General features: G+C 58.1%; 1 protein-coding gene across 4 annotated transcripts; it reads left to right on the top strand.

Moving 5' to 3' along the window:
• The first annotated feature begins 2365 nt into the window (after positions 1–2365).
• CARS2 (cysteinyl-tRNA synthetase 2, mitochondrial) lies at positions 2366–21176 on the top strand. 4 transcript variants are annotated; one of them, XM_027557967.1, is made up of 16 exons: positions 2366–2592; positions 2954–3004; positions 6581–6698; positions 8019–8120; positions 12005–12076; positions 12174–12279; positions 13170–13253; positions 14185–14314; positions 14641–14774; positions 17552–17619; positions 18231–18297; positions 18562–18700; positions 19430–19553; positions 19956–20054; positions 20682–20888; positions 21029–21176. In XM_027557967.1, exons 1-16 carry the CDS (start codon positions 2393–2395, stop codon positions 21095–21097), a joined length of 1770 nt encoding a protein of 589 aa, XP_027413768.1. In that variant the 5' UTR covers positions 2366–2392; the 3' UTR covers positions 21098–21176. The 4 variants fall into 4 exon arrangements, with proteins under 4 accessions (XP_027413768.1, XP_027413769.1, XP_027413770.1 ...); XM_027557970.1 differs by lacking the exons at positions 2366–2592; positions 19956–20054 and adding exons at positions 2658–2817; positions 20077–20131; XM_027557968.1 differs by lacking the exons at positions 8019–8120; positions 19956–20054 and adding an exon at positions 20077–20131.
• Positions 21177–21492: the final 316 nt, after the last annotated feature.

Genomic DNA, 21492 nt, shown 5'->3' with positions numbered 1-21492 from the left:
TGCAAGAGGAGTCATGCTTTTAACCATCAGTGAATAATGTGTCTGTTTTTCCGTTTGACGATTCCCAAAAGAGTTAAGGTAGCACTGCTGTCCGCCAAGGGCTGAGCACCTTACAGGACCAGTTTTCAGAGGACAGAATATACCTCTTAGTTTAAAAAATCATGATTTCCCATGGCCAATTAAAACATGCCAGCTGTCCAGGTTCACGTGCAGGGTTCCATCTTCAGTCTCACTAAATTTGTTTCTAAAACTTCTAGCTTTCCCCTCAAATTCTTCATGTTCTTACAGATTGCAGTCAAGCCTTTTGTCGTTTTCTTATTTTTCTGGCATATCTAATATCTGTCAGAGCTTTCTCTATCAGATGTTTTACTGCTCAGATTTTCTCCCACCTGCAACAGGTGGATCTCCTTAGAGATTACCCTTTTCTGAATTTGGTGGTGGTGACTCAGAGGTTAAAGCCTCTGCTCGCAATGCGGGAGACCCGGGTTCAATCCCTGGGTGGGGAAGATACCCTGGAGAAGGAAATGGCAACCCACTCCAGTACTCTTGCCTGGAGAATCCCATGGATGGAGGAGCCTGGTGGGCTACAGTCCACGGGGTCGCAGGGGGTCGCAGAGAGTCGCACACGACTGAGCAACTTCACTTTCACTTTTCACTTACATGCATTGGAGAAGGAAATGGCACCCCACTCCAGTATTCTTGCCTGGAGAATCCCATGGATGGAGGAGCCTGGTGGGCTACAGTCCACAGGGTCGCAGAGAGTCGGACACGACTGAGCAACTTCTCTTTCACTTTTCACAGTGAAAGAGGTGGCTTAGTGGGTCAAGAATCTGCCTACCAAGCAGGAGACCTGGGTTCAATCCCTGGGTTGGGAAGATCCCCTGGAGACGCAAATGGCAAACCACTCCAGTATCCTTGCCTAGAGAACCCGACGGACAGAGGAGCCTGCTGGGCTACAGTCTATGGGGCGGCAGAAGAGTTGGTCAGGACTGAGCACCTAAACAACCAGAGTTGAAAATAATTTACATCTGAAGTACTCAAGGAACATACTGCTATATTCAAAATGGATAACCAACAAGGACCTATTGTATAGCACGTGGAATTCTCAGTCTTGTGACAGCCTGGATTGGGGGGGGGAGGGGGAAGGATGGATACATATACATGTATGGCTGAGTCCCTTCGCTGTTCCCCTCAAACTACCATTACATTGTTAATCGGCTATACCCCTACGCAAAATAAAAAGTTTAAAGTTTGAAAAAAGAAAAAATCCAAAAATAATTAGGGAGAAAAACACACACCTTGTACTAGAAAGGAGAGAGAATTACAAAAGAGCAACGAGGCAAGTGTGCAGGCAGTGGGGAGGGGGTTAATGCTGAAGCAGGGCTCTGAGTGGTGGGGGAGAGGGGCTTGGCTCCGATGGGAGGTCTCCTAATTGTGAATGACAAGCTCTAACGCTTCAGCCGTCAAGCCTTCGGACACAGTTCCCGTGGAATTGCAGAGCTGGACTCCAGAGGTCTTGGGGAAAGTTTAAGTGCTGTTGGAAGGTACTTCTTTGTCTCTACTGGAGCACTTGCCTTGTTATAGAACGACCAAAACAAACCCCCAAAACAACTGAGAAACTTAATGTGCTGGGTTTTTTTTATTTTTATTTTTAAAAAAATTAAAAAAAAATTTTTTTTAATTTTATTTATTTATTTATTTTTAATGTGCTGTTTTGAGGACTGCAAAAGCAAAGGGGATTTCTTTGTTTTTTTGAGACGCTGTTTTGGAAGATATCAAGAAGGACACGTTTGTCGAGATAATTTGAAAGTTAACTTCAAGAGAATCCGCCTTTAAAGAGTCTCATTGAAACCGCAATTCACAATGCTTTTGTTCTCAAGAGACCAGATGACAGAACTTACAACCGTAAAATGAATCCCGGGCAGTCATTTCCTACTACGCGTACTCGGTGAATGGGTGGTGTCCGAGCTTTGCCCTTTCATCCGGGGACAGGGTGTGCCGTGTTGGGGTGCAGACGTGCTCAGTGTGTGCATGAGCCGTGTTGGGGTGCAGACGTGCCCCCGGAGCAGACGCGGAGCCGTCAGCGGCTGCCCGCCCCATGGCACTGGGTCCTGCGGCGCGCGGGCCCGGCCCGGGGTTGCACCGAGTCAGCTCAGTCCAGCGCCGCCCCGGACGAGAAGGGCGGAGCTCTGCCCACCGCCCCGGGGCGGGGCCGCCACCCAAGCCTGCCGCTCCCCTCCCCCCGCGCGCCGCGGCCCCGCCCCCCGCGCCGCGGCGAACTCTTGCCTGCCTCTTCCGGGTGGGCGGGGCGACCGGGCCTTCCGGTGGGCGTGGCCTGTTGACACCCCCCCCCCCCGGCGTGGGCGTGGCCTGCGGGCCTTGCGCGCCGGCCATGCTGGGGACGCGCCGGGCCTGCGGGGGCGCTTGGCTGCTCCGGGCCGCACGGGGCCCGGATCCGGGCCGCTCCGCGTCGGGGGCGCGCGGGCAGGGCTGGCTGCAGCCCACGGGCTACGACACGGGCGTCAAGGTGTACAACAGCCTCACTCGGAGGAAGGACCCGTTGATTGTGAGCCGAGCGGACGCCGCCTCCTGGTAGCCCGCCGGGACTCGGGGAGCGGGGGTGCGGCGGGGCGGGAGGGGCTGCACCCAGCCTTTCGGAGGCGGGCGCCCTGCGTGGGGCGCGGGCTTGCGTCCTCAGGTGCAGGCGTCTAATGAGTGATGAAGTACTCCGGCGGCACCTGTAAAGACCCTCGGGTAGTCCCAGCGTTTCACGGATTTGGCGCTGAATTTAGTGATCCGAGGGTCATACATCCCCGGGTACGCATCCCCCAAAGCGGTTACCTTTCTTTTCTTTTTTTACAAAGAGACATGGTTATATGCTGATTATGACTGAGAACGTGGCGTTCTGTCTTGCAAGTTTGCTTTACATGGTGGGTCTTCCCTCTGTCCCCAGGTACAGCTGCGGACCAACGGTCTACGATCACGCACACCTGGGTCATGCTTGGTGAGTGTCCTGACGCTGAATTTTCACCCTTTAAGCAACCGTTTGTTTTGGAAAGAAAACCTTTTGCAGGGTTTTTTTTTTTTTTTTTTCCTATCCCTCAAGTGACAACTTAAGAATCCTGAGTAGTTAATGTATTCCAGGCATTGTGGGAAGCATACATATTACATCCTCACTTGGTGCCATTTCAGGTGAGGAGACTCAGGGACACAGTGAGAGCAAGGGAAAGGACCGTTTGCAATCAGATGCTTCCTGTTGTGTTTAGTGGGATGAGGCCCTTCAGAGGGCCCTTGAGTCAGCTGGTCAGGTGTTTCCGCGCCCCCTCCCCCTGTCCCCCATTTACTTCCCAACTTTGGACAAGTCACTTTATTACTGAGTCCTGGTTTCTTCGTCTTTCAGATAGGGATAATAATATTCTTCTTTTGAATCTCGACAGTTTAATGAAATAAAGCCCACAAAGTGCTGCTTAGCCCAGTCCCTGATGTGGGAAGGCTGCCAAAGGCCCTCCTGTTCTCCAGGATAGGTGACCCGTGGGAGGGCACCCGGTAGGAAGCGTGGCGGGTGAGCTGGAGCCCGAGCTCTCTGACCGCCCCACGCGTGCTCGCTCTGTCTTTTAAATCTGTCTCCTAGGCTTGTCCAAATTGCTGCTTTTCCTAGTATTTTGTCTGTTCTCTTGTGCATCTCTTAAATTTATCTTTCAGATCTAGATTAAAAGTTACCTTTATTTAGTATGTATTTTAGAAATTATGCATCACCCAGCAAGACCTGAATTTTTTGTGTGTATTATAACAAAATAAATAGACTAGTAGTCTTTTTTTTTCCCCTCCTCATTTTGGGCTAACTTACTATTAATTTGTTGTTGCTCAGTCGTGTCCAGCTCTTTGTGACCCCATGGACTGCAGCATGCCAGGCTTCTCTGTCCTTTAGGGTCTCCCAGAGCTTGCTCAAACTCATGTCTGTCGATTAGGTGATGCCATCCAAGCATCTTATCCTCTGTTGCCCTGTTCTCCCTGCTCCATTTTTCTCAGCATCAGGGTCTTTTCCAGTGAGTCAGCTCTTTGCATCAGGTGGCCAAAGTACTATTAGTTATAAAAAGCATATTTTGATCTCTTTTTTGAGGTATTAAATATGTTGGGGAAACACCGGAAACAGTAGAGGTTACTGTTTGTCCTACCCTGGAAAAGCTCTCCTCAAAGGCAAAGAGAAAGCATTTTTGTTATTGAAGGAGAATGAAAGGAGTATGGGGTGCGCCGCTGAAAGGATCACAGAAATAGCAGGAACTGGCGAGGTTTCATGTGAGCTGGGTGGGCCCAGCTCTCTGGTTCAGGCAGGTCTACAGCCCGGAGTCCCACAGGCTAGGCCCCTCCTGTTAAGTGGTGAAAGTGACCTTCTTGGTAACTTCATTTCAAAGAGAAGGCTTCTGGGTCCTTGAAACTTCATGAGTTGTGAGACTGAATAAGGAACATTTAGGTACATTTTGAAAGGACTAAAGAAGAAGTTCTGAAAGGAAGGGGGTGCGAGGCAGCCTCGCCCTTATTTTTTACCCAGGAGCATCGGTTGCGATCTGTGCTCGTCCTTCACAATATGGACAAGCGTGCCGACCTGCAGTGTGCAGCCCAGCCGATGCTCACGGCCCCCAGACCGAGAGAGCGCTCCCAGCACCCCAGAAGCCTGTCTGGCTCCCTGGCCAGGGTGACCGCTCTGGGCACCCACCACTCAGGAAGAGTCATCAAGTGGGGGTGTCCCTAGTGAGGCAGAAACCTAAGACATTGGAAAAGGTTGTGGTCTCGGGCTGGGACGGTCAGGCACAGTCCACTGCTCTTGAGGTCAAAAGCCGGAAGCCCAAGACCGCCTCCTCTGCGGGTCTGCCCCTGCTCACTATGCAGGTTCCTGCCTCCACACCTTCCTCCACACCTTCCTCCCCACCTGCCTCTGCTTTAAAGAGACAGACGCTTAACTGGACAGCACTCTGTGCCGGGCACTGTTCTAAACTCCGCAAACCCCAGCCAGTGCAGTTCTCTCACCACGCCAGCTGGTGGTGCTGTTACCTCCTAAGTGTAACCCGGGAAGGGTCCCAGGTGGACAGTGCTGAGCCAGGCCGGCTGCAGAATCCAGTTTCCCACGGGTGCAGCAGCCGAAGCCTGGTGAGTGGACCCACCCCTGGGCTCCCAAGGTGCCCACAGGGCGGGTGAGACCCGGGGAGCGGCCACCCTCGGGTATCGGGCCCCCCAGCACCTGCCCCTCCCCACCAGCTCCTTCAGCCACACGTGTGATTCGACTTTTTCTTTCCGTCTGTTTTAAGTTCTTGTTAACTTCATCCTTAAAATCTCATTTCTTGCAGTGTTTTCCTGACCTGACAATGAGAGGCACTGGGATGATACTTATAATCAGAATTAGCTGAAATTTCTGCTGCGCAGGCACTGAGATTACGTACCACAGCCTTGTGAAATAGTAGACTTTTGTCCAGTTTGTGAATTGGCAGTCTGAGGCTTCGAAGGGATGTTTAACCTCTTAGTTTCTTGGGAAGGCGTTTCAGAGATGGCTTGGCCCTAGAATTTGGCGTCAGCTATGTCTGGGGTGGGTGGGTATGGAAACACAAGGGATACAATGAGGAGGAGCTTTGTTTTCAAAGGAAAATGATGTTATGAACCCAAGTTCAGAGAGGCCGCGTGTATAACAGAGACGAGCATGAGACTGGCTGACCCGGAAAGTTAAGGTTGCTCTTATGGGGAATCTAGTTTCTTGAGATTTTAAGTAGATATTGGATTTTAATCCAAGATTAGTCCTGAATATTTGTTGGAAGGACTGATGCTGAAACTCCAATGCTTCGGCCACCTGAGGCGAAGAATTGTCTCACTGGAAAAGACCCTGATGCTGGGAAAGATTGAAGGCAGGAGGAGAAGGGGATGACAGAGGATGAGATGGTTGGATGGTATCACCGACTTGATGGACATGAGCTTGAGTAAGCTCCAGGAGTTGGTGATGGACAGGGCGGCCTGGCGTGCTACAGTCCATGGGGTCGCAAAGAGTCAGACACAACTGAGCGACTGACCTGAGCTGGATTTTAAACCCTTGCTTTTTCAAGTCTGCATTGCTCCCGTGCAGCCTGCCCGTAAGCTGGAGTTCCCACTTTCCACAGCCGCTTGCACACTTCCTGGGAGTGACCTTTCCAGCTTTGATGGGATCATCTCTGTCTTGACTTATTATCTCCTTCTGTCTCTTGTCACGGGCAGAGGTTAGTTATCCTGGAGCATGAACACGGGCGGTAAAAGCACCCAGCCTCTTGGCCGCCTCCTGACTTTGTGTCACGAGTGAACCTTTACACAGTGGAGCAGGTGTAAACTCACTCAGACAACAGCTCAAAGTTAAAAGTGCTCGTGTTGGGTCCTGAAATTGAGGCAGCGCCTTAGTTTTCTCACGCAGACCCAAGAGGGCCGGTGAAAGGCTTTTCCTTTTGCAGCTGCCCTTGAACGTCCTTGATCACACAGTTGTGTGGCCTCACGGTAAAGGGAGCACACTCTTTGAAGATCGCAGTAGTGGCTTTCAGGATGAAAGGTGCTGTAATGTTCTTCCTTTCAGCTCCTACGTCAGATTTGATATAATTCAGAGGATCCTCAGCAGGGTGTTCGGGTGCACCGTCGTCATGGTGATGGGAATCACAGACGTGGACGATAAGATAATCAGACGCGCCAACGAGGTGAGCGAGGGCCACGCGGAGCAGGGCTTTGACCGGTGAGTGGGCCGACCCCACCTCACAGTTGTCTGCGCCTCGCGAGACTTCTCACACCTGCTGTCCACACGTGACCGCGTGAGGCTGTTCAGAGAGGTCTCCTCACCCTGCTGAGAAGTGTGGTCGACTCCGCCCTTACCTAATCCTCCCATCCCGAGGACACCTCCCGGGCTGAGTCCAGGCCCTCCCTGCCCTGTCGGCCTGCGGGATGTATCTCCTTCCCTGTTACAGGGGAACTCAGAGGCTGGCTTGGGAATTTCGCTCCTGTGAGGTTTGATTTTCTTACTTGTTATATAAACAGGACACTCCTCTTATATCTCATGTGGCATTTAGAGGACCTCTTGCGGGGGATTTCTAGCATAGGGATTAAATAAAGTATTTTGTTACATTTTTATTTTTTTTACTTGAGAATTTTTTATTTCATTTTTTTTTGGCCGCATCACAAGGCTTGTGGGATTTTAGTTCTCCGACCAGGGATTAAGCCTGTGTCCTTAGCTATGAGAACGTAGGGTCTTGTCCACTGGTGACCAAGGCATTTCCTGTAGTTGTACTTTTAAAAGTCTACTTTCAAAGGTTCACCTCCTCTGTGTTTTATAATCAGCAGCCGTGTATAACATTTGTACGTGACTGTATGTAACAGCTGGGGCTTCCCAGGTGGCACGAGCGGTAAAGAACGCGCCAGTGCAGGAGATGGAGGAGGTGGGGCTTTGATCCCTGGGTGGGAAGATCGTCTGGAGGAGGGCGTGCCTGGAGAATTCCATGGACAGAGGAACCTGCAGTCCATAGGGTTTTAAAGAGATACAACTGAAGCACTTTAACATGCACGCACACATATAACACTTGTCTCTAAAGATATATAAAAACTTGTTAAAGTGTCTAGTTTATAGAAAAACGTGCTGAGGGCTTTACGTCCTATAACTTTAAAAGCGTCTGAATGCATATATAGAGTTTTCTGGAAAGCCAGTTTATTCTTTACACTGTTTTGCAACCTGCTTTTCCCACTTACTGTATTTTGAGTGTTTTCTCATGTTCTTAAGCACTCATCAACATTTTAAAAGGCAGCATTCTACCCCAGGGACATATCTGAACTCGCCGTCCTGATTTTTGGACTCTTGCATTCCTCCCGTGTTCTGTCATTTTCTCTCAGATTTATTTTCTAGGAAGCCCGTCTTCCTGTTTCCTACTGACTGCCTTCATTCAGCGTTCGGGGGAGTGTGTCGGGGGTACTCAGCGATTCCCCTGGTCTCCCCGGCGCTGACTCTCCACACTGTTCTGTCTGATCTCCAGATCCGCGACCTGTGCCTGGTGTCCCCTAGGGTCAGGTGTCCGCCCTGGCCACCATGGAAGCGCAGCGCGAGGTCACGTGATGCTGGCGTGGCCGTGGGCGCCGTGAGTGGGGAGCTGAGGGGGCGTGGGAGGTGGCAGCGGGAAGCAGGTAGGCTGCCCCGGCTGCTGGAGCGGGCCCACCTCCCGCCACCCGCCCAGGGCCCTGCGCTGTCTCCCTGGGGCCGCCCGGGGCCGTCTGCGCTGAGGTTGTGCTCAGACACTCACTGGGCCGGCGGTTCTGGGGTCCAGAGGAGACTTTGAGCGAATCCGATGCAGGAAGCAGTGGCCTCTCGTCCATGGTCAGGACAGACGGGGGCAAGGGGCAGGCCTGCCAGTCCCTCTGGAGGCTGCCGGGGTCTGGGCGGCGCTGAGCAGGACCCCGGGCCCTGATGGGGAGGTCAGCCCTGCACTGCTGAACAGGACGCGGGCTGGAGCCGGGCCTGGCTGGCTGGGGAGACGGAGAGCTGGGGGACTCTGATGCGGCAGGTGGATGGGTGTTGGTGTGTGGGCGGTAACCCCTGGCAGAGAGGACGCCAGGCTGGTTGAGGAGGAGGGTGCCTGGGTCGCCCGCCCAGGTATGTCCCTGTGCTGGCTGCGCTGGGGTCGGCTGTGACCCTTCAGAGCCAGAGGTGGGTTCTCCACCTGTCATGAGGCTCAGCTGGTGGGGGCCGATGGGGGGGAGAAGGTTGGCAGAATTGGTTTAGAAATGGTAAGTGTAGAGAGCGCTTTAAGTTTTGACAGCTGAGCACGTCCATACTTGTAACATAGCAGGCTGCTAACCTGGCATCACGCAGTCTTGTCTGTTCTGAAGATAGAATCCTACTTCAGCATGTTAAACCACGGTCTGAAGCACATAGTTATGAAAACACCTATTTGTTTCTTAGTGTCCAACAAAAAGGCTGTTCTTTTTACCAGAGGCAAGGTTTTTTTTTGACGATGGCCGTATCCTTCATGCCATCTGCTTCAGTGTGTGCTCTTAAAATAGTTTAAATTATATTTCATTTCTCTGAATCACTTTCTTGACTTTAACTTCTGGCAGAGTTTTATTGTTTGTCAGGAATAAAAGCTGCAGGAGGATTTCTGGGGGAGGAATGAAAAGAAACAAGGTATATTCGCAGGGTTACATTTTGTGTTAAGAAAAATGATACTAAGTGCCTCAGTGATTGAAGCAGAGTTACTGTCTTTGTGCCTTGGAACCCTGGCCTGCGTGCCCTTCTCTCCGGGAGGAAGGTTGGACAGGCATTCAAGGTCCCCTGCCTGCCTGGGATAGCGCCCAGCCCAGCTGATCGTTGCTGTTGCTCAGTCGCTCAGTCGTGTCCAACTCTTTGTGACCCCATGGACCGCAGCACGCCAGGCCTCCCTGTCCATCACCAACTCCCAGAGCTTGCTCAAACTCATGTCCATCGAGTTGGTGATGCCATCCAGCCTTCTCATCTCTGTCGCCCCCTTCTCCTCCTGCCCTCAGTCTTTCCCAGCGTCAGGGTCTTTTCCAGTGCGTTGACTCTTCATATCAGGTGGCCAAAGCACTGGAGCTTCAGCATCAGTCATTCCCGTGAATATTCTGGGTTGATTTCCTTCAGGATGGACTGGTTGGATCTCCTTGCAGTCCTCAGGACTCTCAGAGTCTCCTCCCTCCGGGCGGGCCTGGGCTCTCAGGGCCAGTGCCGTGTCAGCAGCGCCCCCTGCAGGGGGTCCTGTGGAGAGAGCATCGTGAGCCCCTCTTGGGCGGACCAGGGGCCCGGAGGTTCCGTGTCCAGTTGCTTCAGTTTGGGGGTCTGACTCCCTGTCCCCCACGCCAGCAGCAGCTTGTGTCCACTTCTGGCCCACAGTCACCTGTGACGGTCCCTAGGGTCCCGCCGAGGGGGCGGGAGGAGCCGCATGTGAGGACCCCACGTTTCCTGCCACCAGAGCGGGGCTGCTTGCATCTGGAGTTCCCAGGGGCGAGCAGAGCAAGTCCGTAAGAGTAGAGGCTAGAGGAGGAGGGCCTACCGGGTGCTAATGGCTCAGGAGCTGCAGAATGTTGCTTGGTTTTCTTTACTCTTTCCCCTTTTGCACAGCTCAGTAGACGCAGGCCAGACCCGGGGGAAGCTGTGTGTCTGCACATAAGGTCCAGGCCGACGCGCCCTCCACACCTGTGGCTCCGTGTGGCGATGCTGACCACCCCCCGCCCCACCAAGCCTCCTCTGCAGCGGCCCCCTCTCCCCCCGCCCCTGCCTGCCTTCCGTGTCTGGAGACCGAGGAGATGAAACACCAATTCACAGTTAAACCAAGAGACAGGCGATGGGACACGCTGGAGTGTCCAGAGACAGACACAGTAATTTTGGAAATTCGTTTTTGGTGAAGATGGCATTTCACATCAGCGGGGAACAGAGGATTACTCAGTAAGAAGCTGACGATTGGGTGACCATCTGAGGGAAGAAGTAAACCAAAGTTGGATATATGGCTCACAACCAGATTTGAAGCTGATCAGAGATTTCACATAAAGACATGGAAGCATGGATTATTAGAGTAAACCATGGGGCACTTTTTTGTAGCCACCTGTCCAGAAGGCTTTGCTAAGTTTGTTTCCAAACCCAGAAAAGGTTGAGAAATGTAAAAGATTGCTAAATACAAAAATGAAATTTTCTGCGTGCCATAAAATAACCATGAAGTTGAAAGACGTTTGGGAACAGGTGAAATTCATATGGAGGATAAAAGGTCTATCTCTTTTCTTGAAAATACTTCCTCCGTATCAATAAGACAAGACTTTAAGGACCTGCAGCTCTGTAGAGCCATGGTTAACTTCAGACGGTTTAATGCAGATGGTCCCTAAACACTCGAGATGTTCGAGCTCCCTCAGAACAGGAGAGACTCAGGTTAGAGATGCAGTGAGGAGGCGCGTTTACAGTTGGCGCCACCGTGACCATGGTCTGGCGGGCCCTCAGCAGCGCCTGAGCGAGGTGCTCAGTTTCAGGTTCCTCTGGAGGCGCTGGCAGCGGCCACCCAGGATATGCACGCGTGTCCTCAAGCACGGCGTCACGCGTGGTCTGCCCCGTGTGTGTGTGTGTGTGTGTGCACACTCGTGTGTCACGCGTGGCTCAGGCGGTGCCCGTGTGTGTGTGCACTCGTGTGCATCATGGCTCAGCGCGCTGCGTGCCCGGGGCCTGCACAGCGTGTGGCTTTAGCCGAGGACGCCAGTGCAGGCCGCGAGCCGGGTTTCGGGAGGAGGCACAGACAGAAGGTGTTTGCTTTCTGGGAAGGGCCAGGCGGGGGCACACTTCCCTCCCGCCCCCAGGAGAGGAATACTGCTCAGGAAACTCATGAGGAGAACTCAGAAAGCCAGGCAGCTCATCAGACCCTCTGCTGCTCTTTGGGTCCAGTCGTGTGCCGTGGAGTCTTCCAGAGCGGCACAGTGTTTTTTCTTTGGGTCCAGTCGCGTGCCGTGGAATCTCCCAGAGTGGCACAGCGACGCTGGGCTTTGGTCTGTGGTTCGCTTGGCCTTGCCCTGGCGGACGCTGGCGGACTGCTCCTCGCAGGGGCCTGCTCCGCCACCAGGGCCGCTCGGGAGGAGCCGTTGGGCCTGGCGGCCCTACCTGCTGTCTTTGTCCCCGGAGTCTTACCGTGGACACGGGACCCCGGGGCCATCTGGGGGATTCAGTGGGCCCGTCTGCATGTTGCACAGAGAGCTGAGAGAGGCGTGCGTTGTCTTGCCCACGACTGCCGTGAAGAAGACACTGCTCACCGGGTTCATCTCCTCAGTAAACATCCCCGGGCCGCAGTTTCCAGGACAACTGTCGTTTTGGGGGTTTTGTTTTGAGTTAATGGAGATCGTGGCATCGTTTATTCTGTTTTCAGTCTAACCAGAAAGCAGGCCCAAGGCCCTCTGTGAGCAGGGCCCGTGGGGGCAGCCGTCCTCCGAGGCCCCATCCTGACCCCTGCAGACGGAGCCCTGCCTCATTATCTTGCAGATGAGCGTGTCGCCCGCGTCCTTGGCCCGTCTTTATGAAGAAGACTTCAAACAGGACATGGCGGCCCTGAAGGTAGGTGGCTGGTGAGAAGGCCGAGTGACGGAGGTGGTCTGGCGGGGCCTCCGTCTGCGCCGGGCTGGGGAGACCGCGGGTCTGTGCCCTCCCGCAGGTCCTCCCACCCACTGCCTACCTGCGGGTGACCGAGCACGTGCCTCAGATCGTCGCCTTCATCGAGAGACTCATCGCCAACGGGCACGCTTATTGCACAGCAAAAGGTGAGCCCCCCGTCCAGGCCACGGCCCCCGAGAAGGGCGGTGCAGACGGAAGGTGAGCCCCCCATCCTCAAGGCTGAGAGGGAGGTGCAGGTGAGGGTTAGGGCCGGGTCAGAGCTAGGCAGGTGCAGGCGAGAAGTTACAGGTTTGTCCAGGTGAGAAGTCTCGGCCAACCGCGGCCTCGCGCTGACTGTGGTGTGCGCCGGCCCTCAGGAGCGTGGTCCAGTGCCCGTGGCCGCAGCCCTCCTGAACACGGCTCCTTTCCCGCCGCCACCTCATGGGTCAGAGGGGCGGGGGCCGCCTGGCTCCGCAGGGCCCCCGGGAGCCCGCGTGCAGCTCAGAGAAGGCGCCCCACGGGGATGCACGTGTGAGGAGCTGCCTGTGGTCTGAGCAGCAGGGTGCTCTCGTGTCTGGACTAGGAAGGGGCGTCTCGGTTGGTGGGTGTGTAACATGGGGGCCAGAGCTGAATGCAGGCGCCAGTGAACGCAGTGACCTTCCCTTTGTGTTTCCACCTCCACTGCTGGACGGCCGTGGCACGTCCGAGCGCGTGCTTCCCTAGGACAGGGGTGTCGGTCGCGGTCTAGACGTGCAGGGAGGGCCGGCTGGGGCAGAGGCTGCGTCCTGTGTAAGTTCTAACACCACAGCTGTGATGCGCGTGTAGACACGGGTGCTGATGGCAGGGAGGGCCGGCTGGGCCAGAGGCTGCATCCTGTGTGTAAGTTCTAACACCGTAGCTGTGATGTGCGTGTAGACGCGGGTGCTGATGGCAGGGAGGGCCGGCTGGGCCAGAGGCTGCGTCCTGTGTTTAAGTTCTAACTCCGTAGCTGTGATGCGTGTATAGACGCGGGTGCTGGTGGCTGAGAAGTGGCTTCACCGTCCCCTTTTCGAAACAGGCAACGTCTACTTTGACCTGCAGTCGCGAGGCGACAGGTACGGCAAGCTGGTTGGCGTGGCACCTGGGCCGGTTGGAGAGCCAGGTGGGTCCCCCCGCCTCCTGAGGGGCTTCCGGGGAGAAAACCAGACCTTCCCGAGGCAGGTCGGGGGTGAGGACGTCACTGCCAGATGTCGGTCACGGCTGAGGTTTAAACGTAGGGGTTCTGGAACAGAGCTCACGTGGAGGTCTCGGGGCTCCCCGCCTCTCGTCCTCCTGTCGTCTCTGCCCACACGCTTGTCTGTGTGTCCGTCTTAACGCTCTCGTCTGTCCTGAGGCTCTTGTGTTAAACCCCTGAGGGGTCTATCGTGTAAATGCCGTGTGAATTTCCCCTCTAGCAGGTTCCCGTGAGTGTTTCAGCGTCTGTCACCTTCCCGCTGTGTTTGAGTCTGTTCCTATACCGTCTTCTGTTCCGGGTTCTGTTAAGTCAAAGTCAGTTTTATAGGAAGCAATAGTAGGTATATAGAACTGTGTTAACACTTTTAAGAGGATACTGTGTAACAGAATCAAACACGGGCGATCAGAACCGACAGAGCAGTGTTTTCCGCCCCGCCTGCGGACCGCGTCCTGTTGGGTCCCGTCCCCGGCTGTGTGCTGACTCCTGAGCAGTCCTCGTCACCTTTGGTCCAGGCCTTCCTCCCGCTGCCCTGGTCGTCCACGCCGGCAAGGAATGGCCTGGCGTTCGGGAAGTGGGGAGGGACCGTCCAGTACACTTTCCAGCATCAGCAACACCTTTTTGGAAAAAATAAGAAAAAAAAATGTTCTTGAGTGACGGCTGGGGGCTCGCATGCTTCTGGCGTGCTTTGGTCGGGGGTCTAGGGGCTGTGGGTTGCATGTGGGAAAGAGAAAAGACCTGCGGGAGAGACGTGCGGCAGCCTCTGAGGAGCGGGCTCTGGGGCGGGCGTCCCGGCTGTTCCGTGGCCGCTGTGATGTTGGCTCTGGGTTCCCTCCACTGACGGACCACTTGCCGTTGGCAGTTGACTCCGACAAGCGGCACACCAGCGACTTCGCACTGTGGAAGGCGGCGAAGCCCCAGGAGCCGTTCTGGGGCTCCCCTTGGGGCGACGGGAGGCCCGGCTGGCACATCGAGTGTTCCACCATCGCCAGGTAAGCCTCACCTGTGCTGATCCGGACGCTGGGGTGGTGCCCGGCTCGGTTAGTGGAGCATGCATGCGCTTTGATGTTTTTACAACCACATCTTTGGTGCAGAGCAAAGAAAGTGAAGTGTCTTTACGAGGAGAAAAAGCTGTGAACTCGGGGGTTTTTATGACGTGAAAACAGAATCTCAGTTTCTGTGTGCATCAGATTATCACGCATTTAGAATTGGACTCCATTTGGTGTGTGCAGAGGGCTGGCAGGCGTGACCACAGGAAGGGTGTGGAGATGGTGTGGCTGGACCCGGGTAACTCCCTGCTCTGCCCCGTGCCTTGCAGTCTGGTATTCGGAAGTCAGCTGGACATCCATTCGGGCGGCGTGGACCTGGCGTTCCCACACCATGAGAACGAGATCGCCCAGTGCGAGGCCTTCCACCAGTGCCCGCAGTGGGGGAACTACTTCCTGCACTCCGGTGAGTGACGGCTCCCACCACCTGCCCACTTCTGTCCGGTCGGCTCTGTGAGCGCTCCACTGGGTACACCCACGTCTGCTGGTCGGTCCAGCCCGTCCTAAAGGAAAGCAGCCCTGAACACTCCCGGAAAGGACTGATGCTGAAGCTCCAATACTTTGGCCACCTGATGCGAAAGAGCCGACTCACTGGAAAAGACCCTGATGCTGGGAGAGATTGAGGGCAGGAGGAGAAGGGGGCGACGGGATGAGATGGTTGGATGGCATCACCGACTCGATGGACGGGGGTTTGAGTAAACTCCGGGTTTGTGACGGACAGGGAGGCCTGGCCTGGCGTGCTGCAGTCCACAGGGTCGCAAAGAGTCGGACACGACTGAGCGACTGAGCAACGAAATCACCCAGGAGAGCAAGAAGCAGCTGTCCCTTCAGTCGTCTGACTTGCAGTCGGTCGCACGTGAGCTTCTTTGGACGGGAATGCCAAAAATGTTTTTTGGAAGTGAAATGTGAGCTGAAGAGAATTCGGAAAATAAGCAGTGCTGTTCCATAGACATTCCTTTCAGTGAAGCTGTGACGAGGAGTCTCAGACAGCATGCCGCCGTAGTGACTGTGACTGTGCCGGCCTGGAGCTGTGGCAGCGTCACCACGAGCGCCTGTCAGCCTCTGAGAGCGCCACTGTCCGCCTCACTATTTAAGCAGCTTGTGATTAACACCAGCCGTCCGCTCCCAGGAGCGCACAGCGAGTGGGGAAGCGGTGGCATCCTGAGCAGGCGGCTCTGGAGTCCGCGTGAACCCCGGGGGCGTGAGCGTGTCCACGTTCTGACGGAGGTCGCAGGGCCACCGCGCTCCTGTCATGGCCACCCTGGGACGAGCCCTGGAGCTGTCCGAGGGCAGGGGTACAGGTGCGGTCAGGCCTTGGAGCTGTCCGAGGGCAGGCGTACAGGTGCGGTCAGGCCCTGGAGCTGTCCGAGGGCAGGGGTACAGGGCTTTGGTGCAGGTCAGGTCGGGAGACGCAGGTGAGCGACGGCGTGGGCACAGGCACTGTCTCTGTTGAGTCCCTGGGTTCAGGAAACCAGATTTTCCTGGCTAGATGGTACTAAAGGCAGCAGCTCCGGCTTCAGCATGTGCGGAAGCTGCTTCCGGTCCGTGGCGGGGTCGTCGTGGTGACCGGGGTGCGCTCACTGCTGCATCTCCTTCACCCCAAGTTCACGCCTGCTCCAGCCCTGAGCTGCCCAGCCCCAGCGTCTGCCCTGCTGGGACCCTTCATGGTCCACGTGACCCCAGCCTCGGTGCTACCCCGAGGTCGGCTGAGCGACGAGCCAGGCTGCTGCCCCCGGCGCCAGAGCTGAGGTCTGGCGTCCACTTCGTGCACTGCTCGGAGCTCGACAGTGGCTGGAATCACTTCCTCCTGCTGGCCCAGCGCTCGATGAGCCATTCCTCTGGGGCTCCCGGGCGGGGACCGGCAGGGCCCCCAGGACCCACGTGTTTCCTGTCAGGGGCCCACACCTCTTCAGAAGCCTCATGGAACCATCTCCCCCCGGGTGGGGGACTCGGGAGAGCAGAGCGCCGCAGCCCATGCAGGGAGGAGTCCCAGGGCCCGGTGACACAGTGCTCCCGTCCCTGCAGTGCTCCCGTCCCTGGGCTGGGATCAGGTGACCCCGTGTTAACCGCTGGTGTTGCTCGTGAGGACGTGGGGCCTGCCGTCAGTGCCGGCGCCCCGGGTGACCGTGAGTCCAGGCGCAGGCGGCAGCGGCAGCGCTCACGGAGGGCCGTGTGCACACGCGTGGGTCCCGTCGCTCAGATACTGGCGGGTGGGAGGGTTCGCTCTGTGTTCTGCAGGAAGGGTGCTGTGTCCCGACACCTGGAGAAGCGATCTATTTTCCTGGACTTCCCAGGTGGCGCAGTGGTAAGGAACCCACCTGCCAAAGCAGGAGACGTGAGAGACGCGGTTCAGCCCCTGGGCCAGTCAGATCCCCCGGAGGAGGGCGTGGCAGCTCACTCCAGTGTTCTTGCCTGGAGGATCCCGGGGACAGAGGAGCCTGGAGGCTGTGATCCTTGGGGTCGCAGACTCGGACACGACTTTGTGACGTCGCACACACGGGGAGGTGGACGTGGAGTTCGGCAGTCGGATGAGTTCCGTTCTCCAGACGTTGTCGGTTTTGTAAAACGTCCGTTGCACTTGGTGGAAGCCGCACGCTGCTAGGGTTACGTATTCAGGGTCAGATTCTAGAGGCCGCCCTGTAACCAGCTCTCAGGAAAGTTGGCCTTGGGCAGCCTGGGGTGAAGTCACGTCAGGAGAGGTGGACAGACCCTGTGCTGAGAGTCACGTCAGGAGAGGTGCACAGACCTTGTGCCGAGAAACCAGTTTCCTGGGAAGTGAGCCTGGTACCCAGGCGGTCCTGGAGGACGTCCTAAGGGGTTTGGGTTCCCTGTCTTTCACATATATGGGAATGAGATGGTGCCAGGGTGGGGGCACATCGGTGAAACAGCTACCGCGGGAAAGCGCTCAGGGCTGCCAGGCCTGCGCTCCGTGGAAGCAGAGGGCATCCCCCCCGGGAGCTGAGTCGGGTCCCCCCTGTTTGTGAGTCATGGGAGGGGGAGGGTGGTCCCCACTTTGTGACGCCCGGCCAGTGGCTGTGGCCCCCTTCCTGGCCAGCGGGTCGGGGGGCCCTGTGCCAGCGCCCACGAGGGGGCAGTGAGGGGCAGGGTCCCCGGAGGCTGGGCTCTGAGAAGGGCTCCTCCTTCCCGCCTGGTGAGGAACGAGCCGCTGTGCTCTTGTTTCAGGGCACCTGCACGTGAAGGGCGGAGGAGAGAAGATGTCCAAGTCGCTGAAGAACTACGTCACCATCAAGGTAGGGTGCCTCTCGGGGCCCCCACGTTCCCGACACGTCGTGGAGGCTGCCCTGTGCAGGAGGCCCACCCCGGGTCCCCAGGTCTCTTTCCCTTCCTGGTGCGTTCACTGTAGTCACGGCTGCACTCAGGCGCCTATCTCCATGAGGTCAAGACCCAGGGCTTGGGACCACGTTAATTCACATGCACGTTGCAGCATCCCCTGGGTGGGCCTCCACTTGGCTGGTGTGGGGGGTAAGAGGACTGGGAAAGATCCCTTTTCCACACTCCGGGAAGGAGCATCAGGAGGTGGACGTGGACGCAGAGACAACCGGGTCAGATGGGTTTTCATATAGATCTCGGGGGTGGCCTGGTGAGGCCTGGGGACCTTCCTCAGAGCTCAGTGTTTCTGAGTAGAGTGCAGTCTGCAGGATTCAGACAGGCGCTGACCACACTGAAATACAGGCACCCATGCCCATCCTCTCCGGGTTGAGCCAGGCCGTGGGCCAGGCCGTCCGGCCAGATGAGCAGGTGCAGCATGGGGCGGGTGCGGCCACAGGTGGGTGGGGAAGGCTGTGCAGGGAAATGTCCAGCCGGAGGGTCAGTGGCTCCTCTCACCCGTGTGCACCCCCAGGACTTTCTCCGCTCCACCTCTCCCGACGTCTTCCGGCTCTTCTGCCTGCGGAGCAGCTACAGGTCAGGTGAGCCAGCCGCATGGCCCGAGTCCCTGACGGCTCCTGGGGACCCTGAGACCCGGGAAGCAGCCCCAGCACTCGGCCCTCAGGCCTGAGACCCCTTCTGCCGCTCCTGCCGCATCCTGAGCCGGGCAGAGCTGAGTGGGCCCAGGGCCTGACCAGCAGCCTCAGCAGGGCCGCCCCCAGCCACCTCCAGGTCCAAGGTCAGAGGGGGCAGCCCCTCCCTGGCCCGCGGGCGAGGCTGCACCTGTGACCGTCCTCACCCCGCAGCCATCGACTATAGCGAGGGCGCCCTGCTGGAGGCCAGGAGCCTGCTGCGGGCCACGGCCGCCTTCGTGGAGGACGCGCGGGCATACTTGAGAGGGCAGCTGGCCGGCGGGCCCATCCAGGAGGACGTGCTATGGGAGAGGTGGGTGCACAGCAAGGGCCCCTAGGCGTGAGGCGGGTGGGGAGCGGGCCCGGGAGGCCGTTGAATCACGTCCAGGACACGGGGGTGGGATGGGGAGGGGGTCTGCGGCTGACGTCAGGGATGGTGAGAAGCTGGGGAGATGACGGTGGCGAGAGAGGAGGAGGTTGTCGGGGCACCAGGGGTTGAGGCCGCTGGGTGTGGGGGATTGGCGTAACCCCCGGGGGCCCTGGAGAGTGGTGAGCCTGGACTCCTCCGGGGCCACTCGGGAAGGGGTGTCGGGAGGAGACAGATGAAGTGGCCTGCTGGCCGCTGTGGTGGAGCGCAGCACGGAGTCGAGCACCAGGCCCACGAGGTCTCGGGAGCCATTGGCCACGGGCCCCCCAGGTGGGGGTGCAGGTGGGTGGCTTCCTGCTCACTAGCAGGCGGGGAGTCGTTGTGTCTGTCCGCGGCCGGCCGGCTGTGCTGCGTAACGCGGCTCTGGGTGCAGGGGCACGCACAGCAGAGGTCTGCGTCTCCCGCGGGGCTGCTCGGGCTCTGCCAGGCCTCCCCTGTGCCCGGGAAGCCGGGGGGTCCCAGGGCGAGGGACGGCAGGGAGGAGGCAGCACCCCAAGGGGCTGGTGACGGCCGGGCGGACCTGCGGGACGTGTGAGCGAGGGGCCCACAGGGGACCTGAGGCTGCACCTGGGGACGCGGGGGGACAGACGACAGCCCCGCGCTCTCCTCCCCCAGGCTGGGCCGCACCAAGGCGGCCGTGCAGGCGGCCTTGGCGGACGACTTCGACACGGTGCAGGCAGTGGACGCCGTCATGGACCTTGTCCACCACGGGAACAGGCAGCTGAAGGCGGCCTCCGAGGTAACTCCCAGGATGCGCTTGCCAGCCCCCCAGGTGGCCCTGCTCCCAGCATGGGCCCCCAGGGCTCCTGATGAGCAGTCACCTCCCGAGGGGGGCACAGGGGGCCTGGGCGTGGACAGGAGCCCGAGATATGCCGTCGCCTCCCGGGCTCCGCAGAGTCTCAGTGGGTCACAGCGATGTCAGCTAGGGGAGGAGGCCGTGGTGAGACCCCAGCTGGTCCCCGGCCCGCCCGCCCCGGGCCAGGCTTCCGCGGAGGCGCCTGACACCCAGGGGGCCACCTGCTGGCTCAGGTGCGCGGAGCATGTGCCTGGCCTCCCTGGGGGCCACGTCCCCCGCCCGCCCGGGCTGACCTGCCGGGGCCGCGCTCTGGCCTCTGAGCACCCTCCCCGGCGGCCGTCACAGGAGCCCCGCGGTCCCCGGAGCCCCGCCGTGCTGGGAGCCATCGTGGCCTTCGTGGAGCAGTTCTTTGAGACGGTGGGCATTTCTCTGGCCGAGCGACAGGTATGCTTGCCTCTCTTTTCAGTCCTGTTTCGGGACTTCAGCTACATGCCAGCATGTAACAGACGCTTCCTCCCTTCGTAAATGCTGATTTTAGTGTGTAACTGTAAGGCCAGACTCTTTACATGTGTGAGACGTGTCACGGTCCTTAAAAGCGCGCGCACACTGAGAGCTAGCACGTTAGCTGCAGTGACGAGGTTCTGAGTGGACCAGCGTCTGCCACGACCACAGTGTGCTCCGGGCCACTTGTGTCCTGTAGGGAACCCCCTGGTGGACGCAGCAGCTGCGGTGAGCACTGTGGGTCCCACCCGTCAGGGTCCCCGGGACGGCAGAGACCCAGCCCCTCCCCGGCCTCTGGTCCCCGTCTGAGCCTTCCTCAGACTTCCAGTCCTGACACCTAGGCGCCGGCACCTCTGCATCCACCCTGTGCCGGGGATGGGGCGGGGCCTGGACGCCGGCACCTCCCAGAGCCCACCCTGCGGCCGAGGTCGGGGCCGGGCCTGGACACTGGGAGGAAGGTGCCCCCAGGCCCTTGGCTGTGGGTTCACACCCGCTCACGCCTACGCACCAGCGCACACCCCGCACACACCGCTTGCCCCACTCACCCCGACACACCCCCGCACCCCTCAGTGTGTTCCAGGGGCAGGCAGCCCGGCCGCCCTGCACAGCCTGGTGGAGGAGCTGGTCCGCTTCCGGCTGAAGGTCCGCCAGTTCGCTCTGGCCTCCGGGGAGGGCCCTGGGGAGGCGCGGCGGCAGCGGCTCCTGGAGCGGCAGCCCCTGCTGGAGGCCTGCGACGCGCTACGCAGGGACCTGGCCGTCCATGGCATCAGCATCAAGGTGAGCGCTCTGCGGGGCCGGGCTCAGCTGGCGTCGCAGACGCTGGCGTCTCTCCCGGGAGCACACCCGCCCCCAGCTCGGGCCTGTCCTGAGCCCTGACACCTGTCCATCCACCCACCTGGCGCCGCCTGCCTCCCCAGGACAGGAGCGGCTCGTCCACATGGGAGCTGCTGGATCCGAGGACAGAAGACCCCAAACCCAGGAGCTGAGGACGGGGGAAGCGAGGCCGTGGTCTCCTGCCACGGTTCTGCACCCTTTAAGTCACAGTAAAGCCTTCATGTGAAAGTTGCTGTTGTGGCTGTTTTCCCTTAAACCAAGCCGACACCACCCCAGAACCCCTTTGGTGTGAGCAGAGGTGCTGAAGAGTGGGTTTCCTTTCAGCACCGACGCAGTTCAGTGAGATCTCAGCCTGGAGACAGGACGGAAGCCCCACACGGGATCCTGGGGAGGGTGGGCAGGGCGACCCCGGCCCAGGATCACCTGGACCCTGCGTGAGGGGCAGTGTCGGCCTGGGTCTGTCAGTTTGCATGTGCTGGGTCTGGTGACAGTAACCCGTTCCCCAGGGAAGCATAGCAGAGGAAGCCGCCACAGGCACCCAGCTCCC

Source organism: Bos indicus x Bos taurus, chromosome 12, assembly GCF_003369695.1.
Source record: "Bos indicus x Bos taurus breed Angus x Brahman F1 hybrid chromosome 12, Bos_hybrid_MaternalHap_v2.0, whole genome shotgun sequence".
Taxonomy (NCBI): domain Eukaryota; kingdom Metazoa; phylum Chordata; class Mammalia; order Artiodactyla; family Bovidae; genus Bos; species Bos indicus x Bos taurus.
The sequence above is the reverse complement of the archived record's forward strand: the minus strand, read 5'-3'. Positions and strand labels throughout refer to the sequence as shown.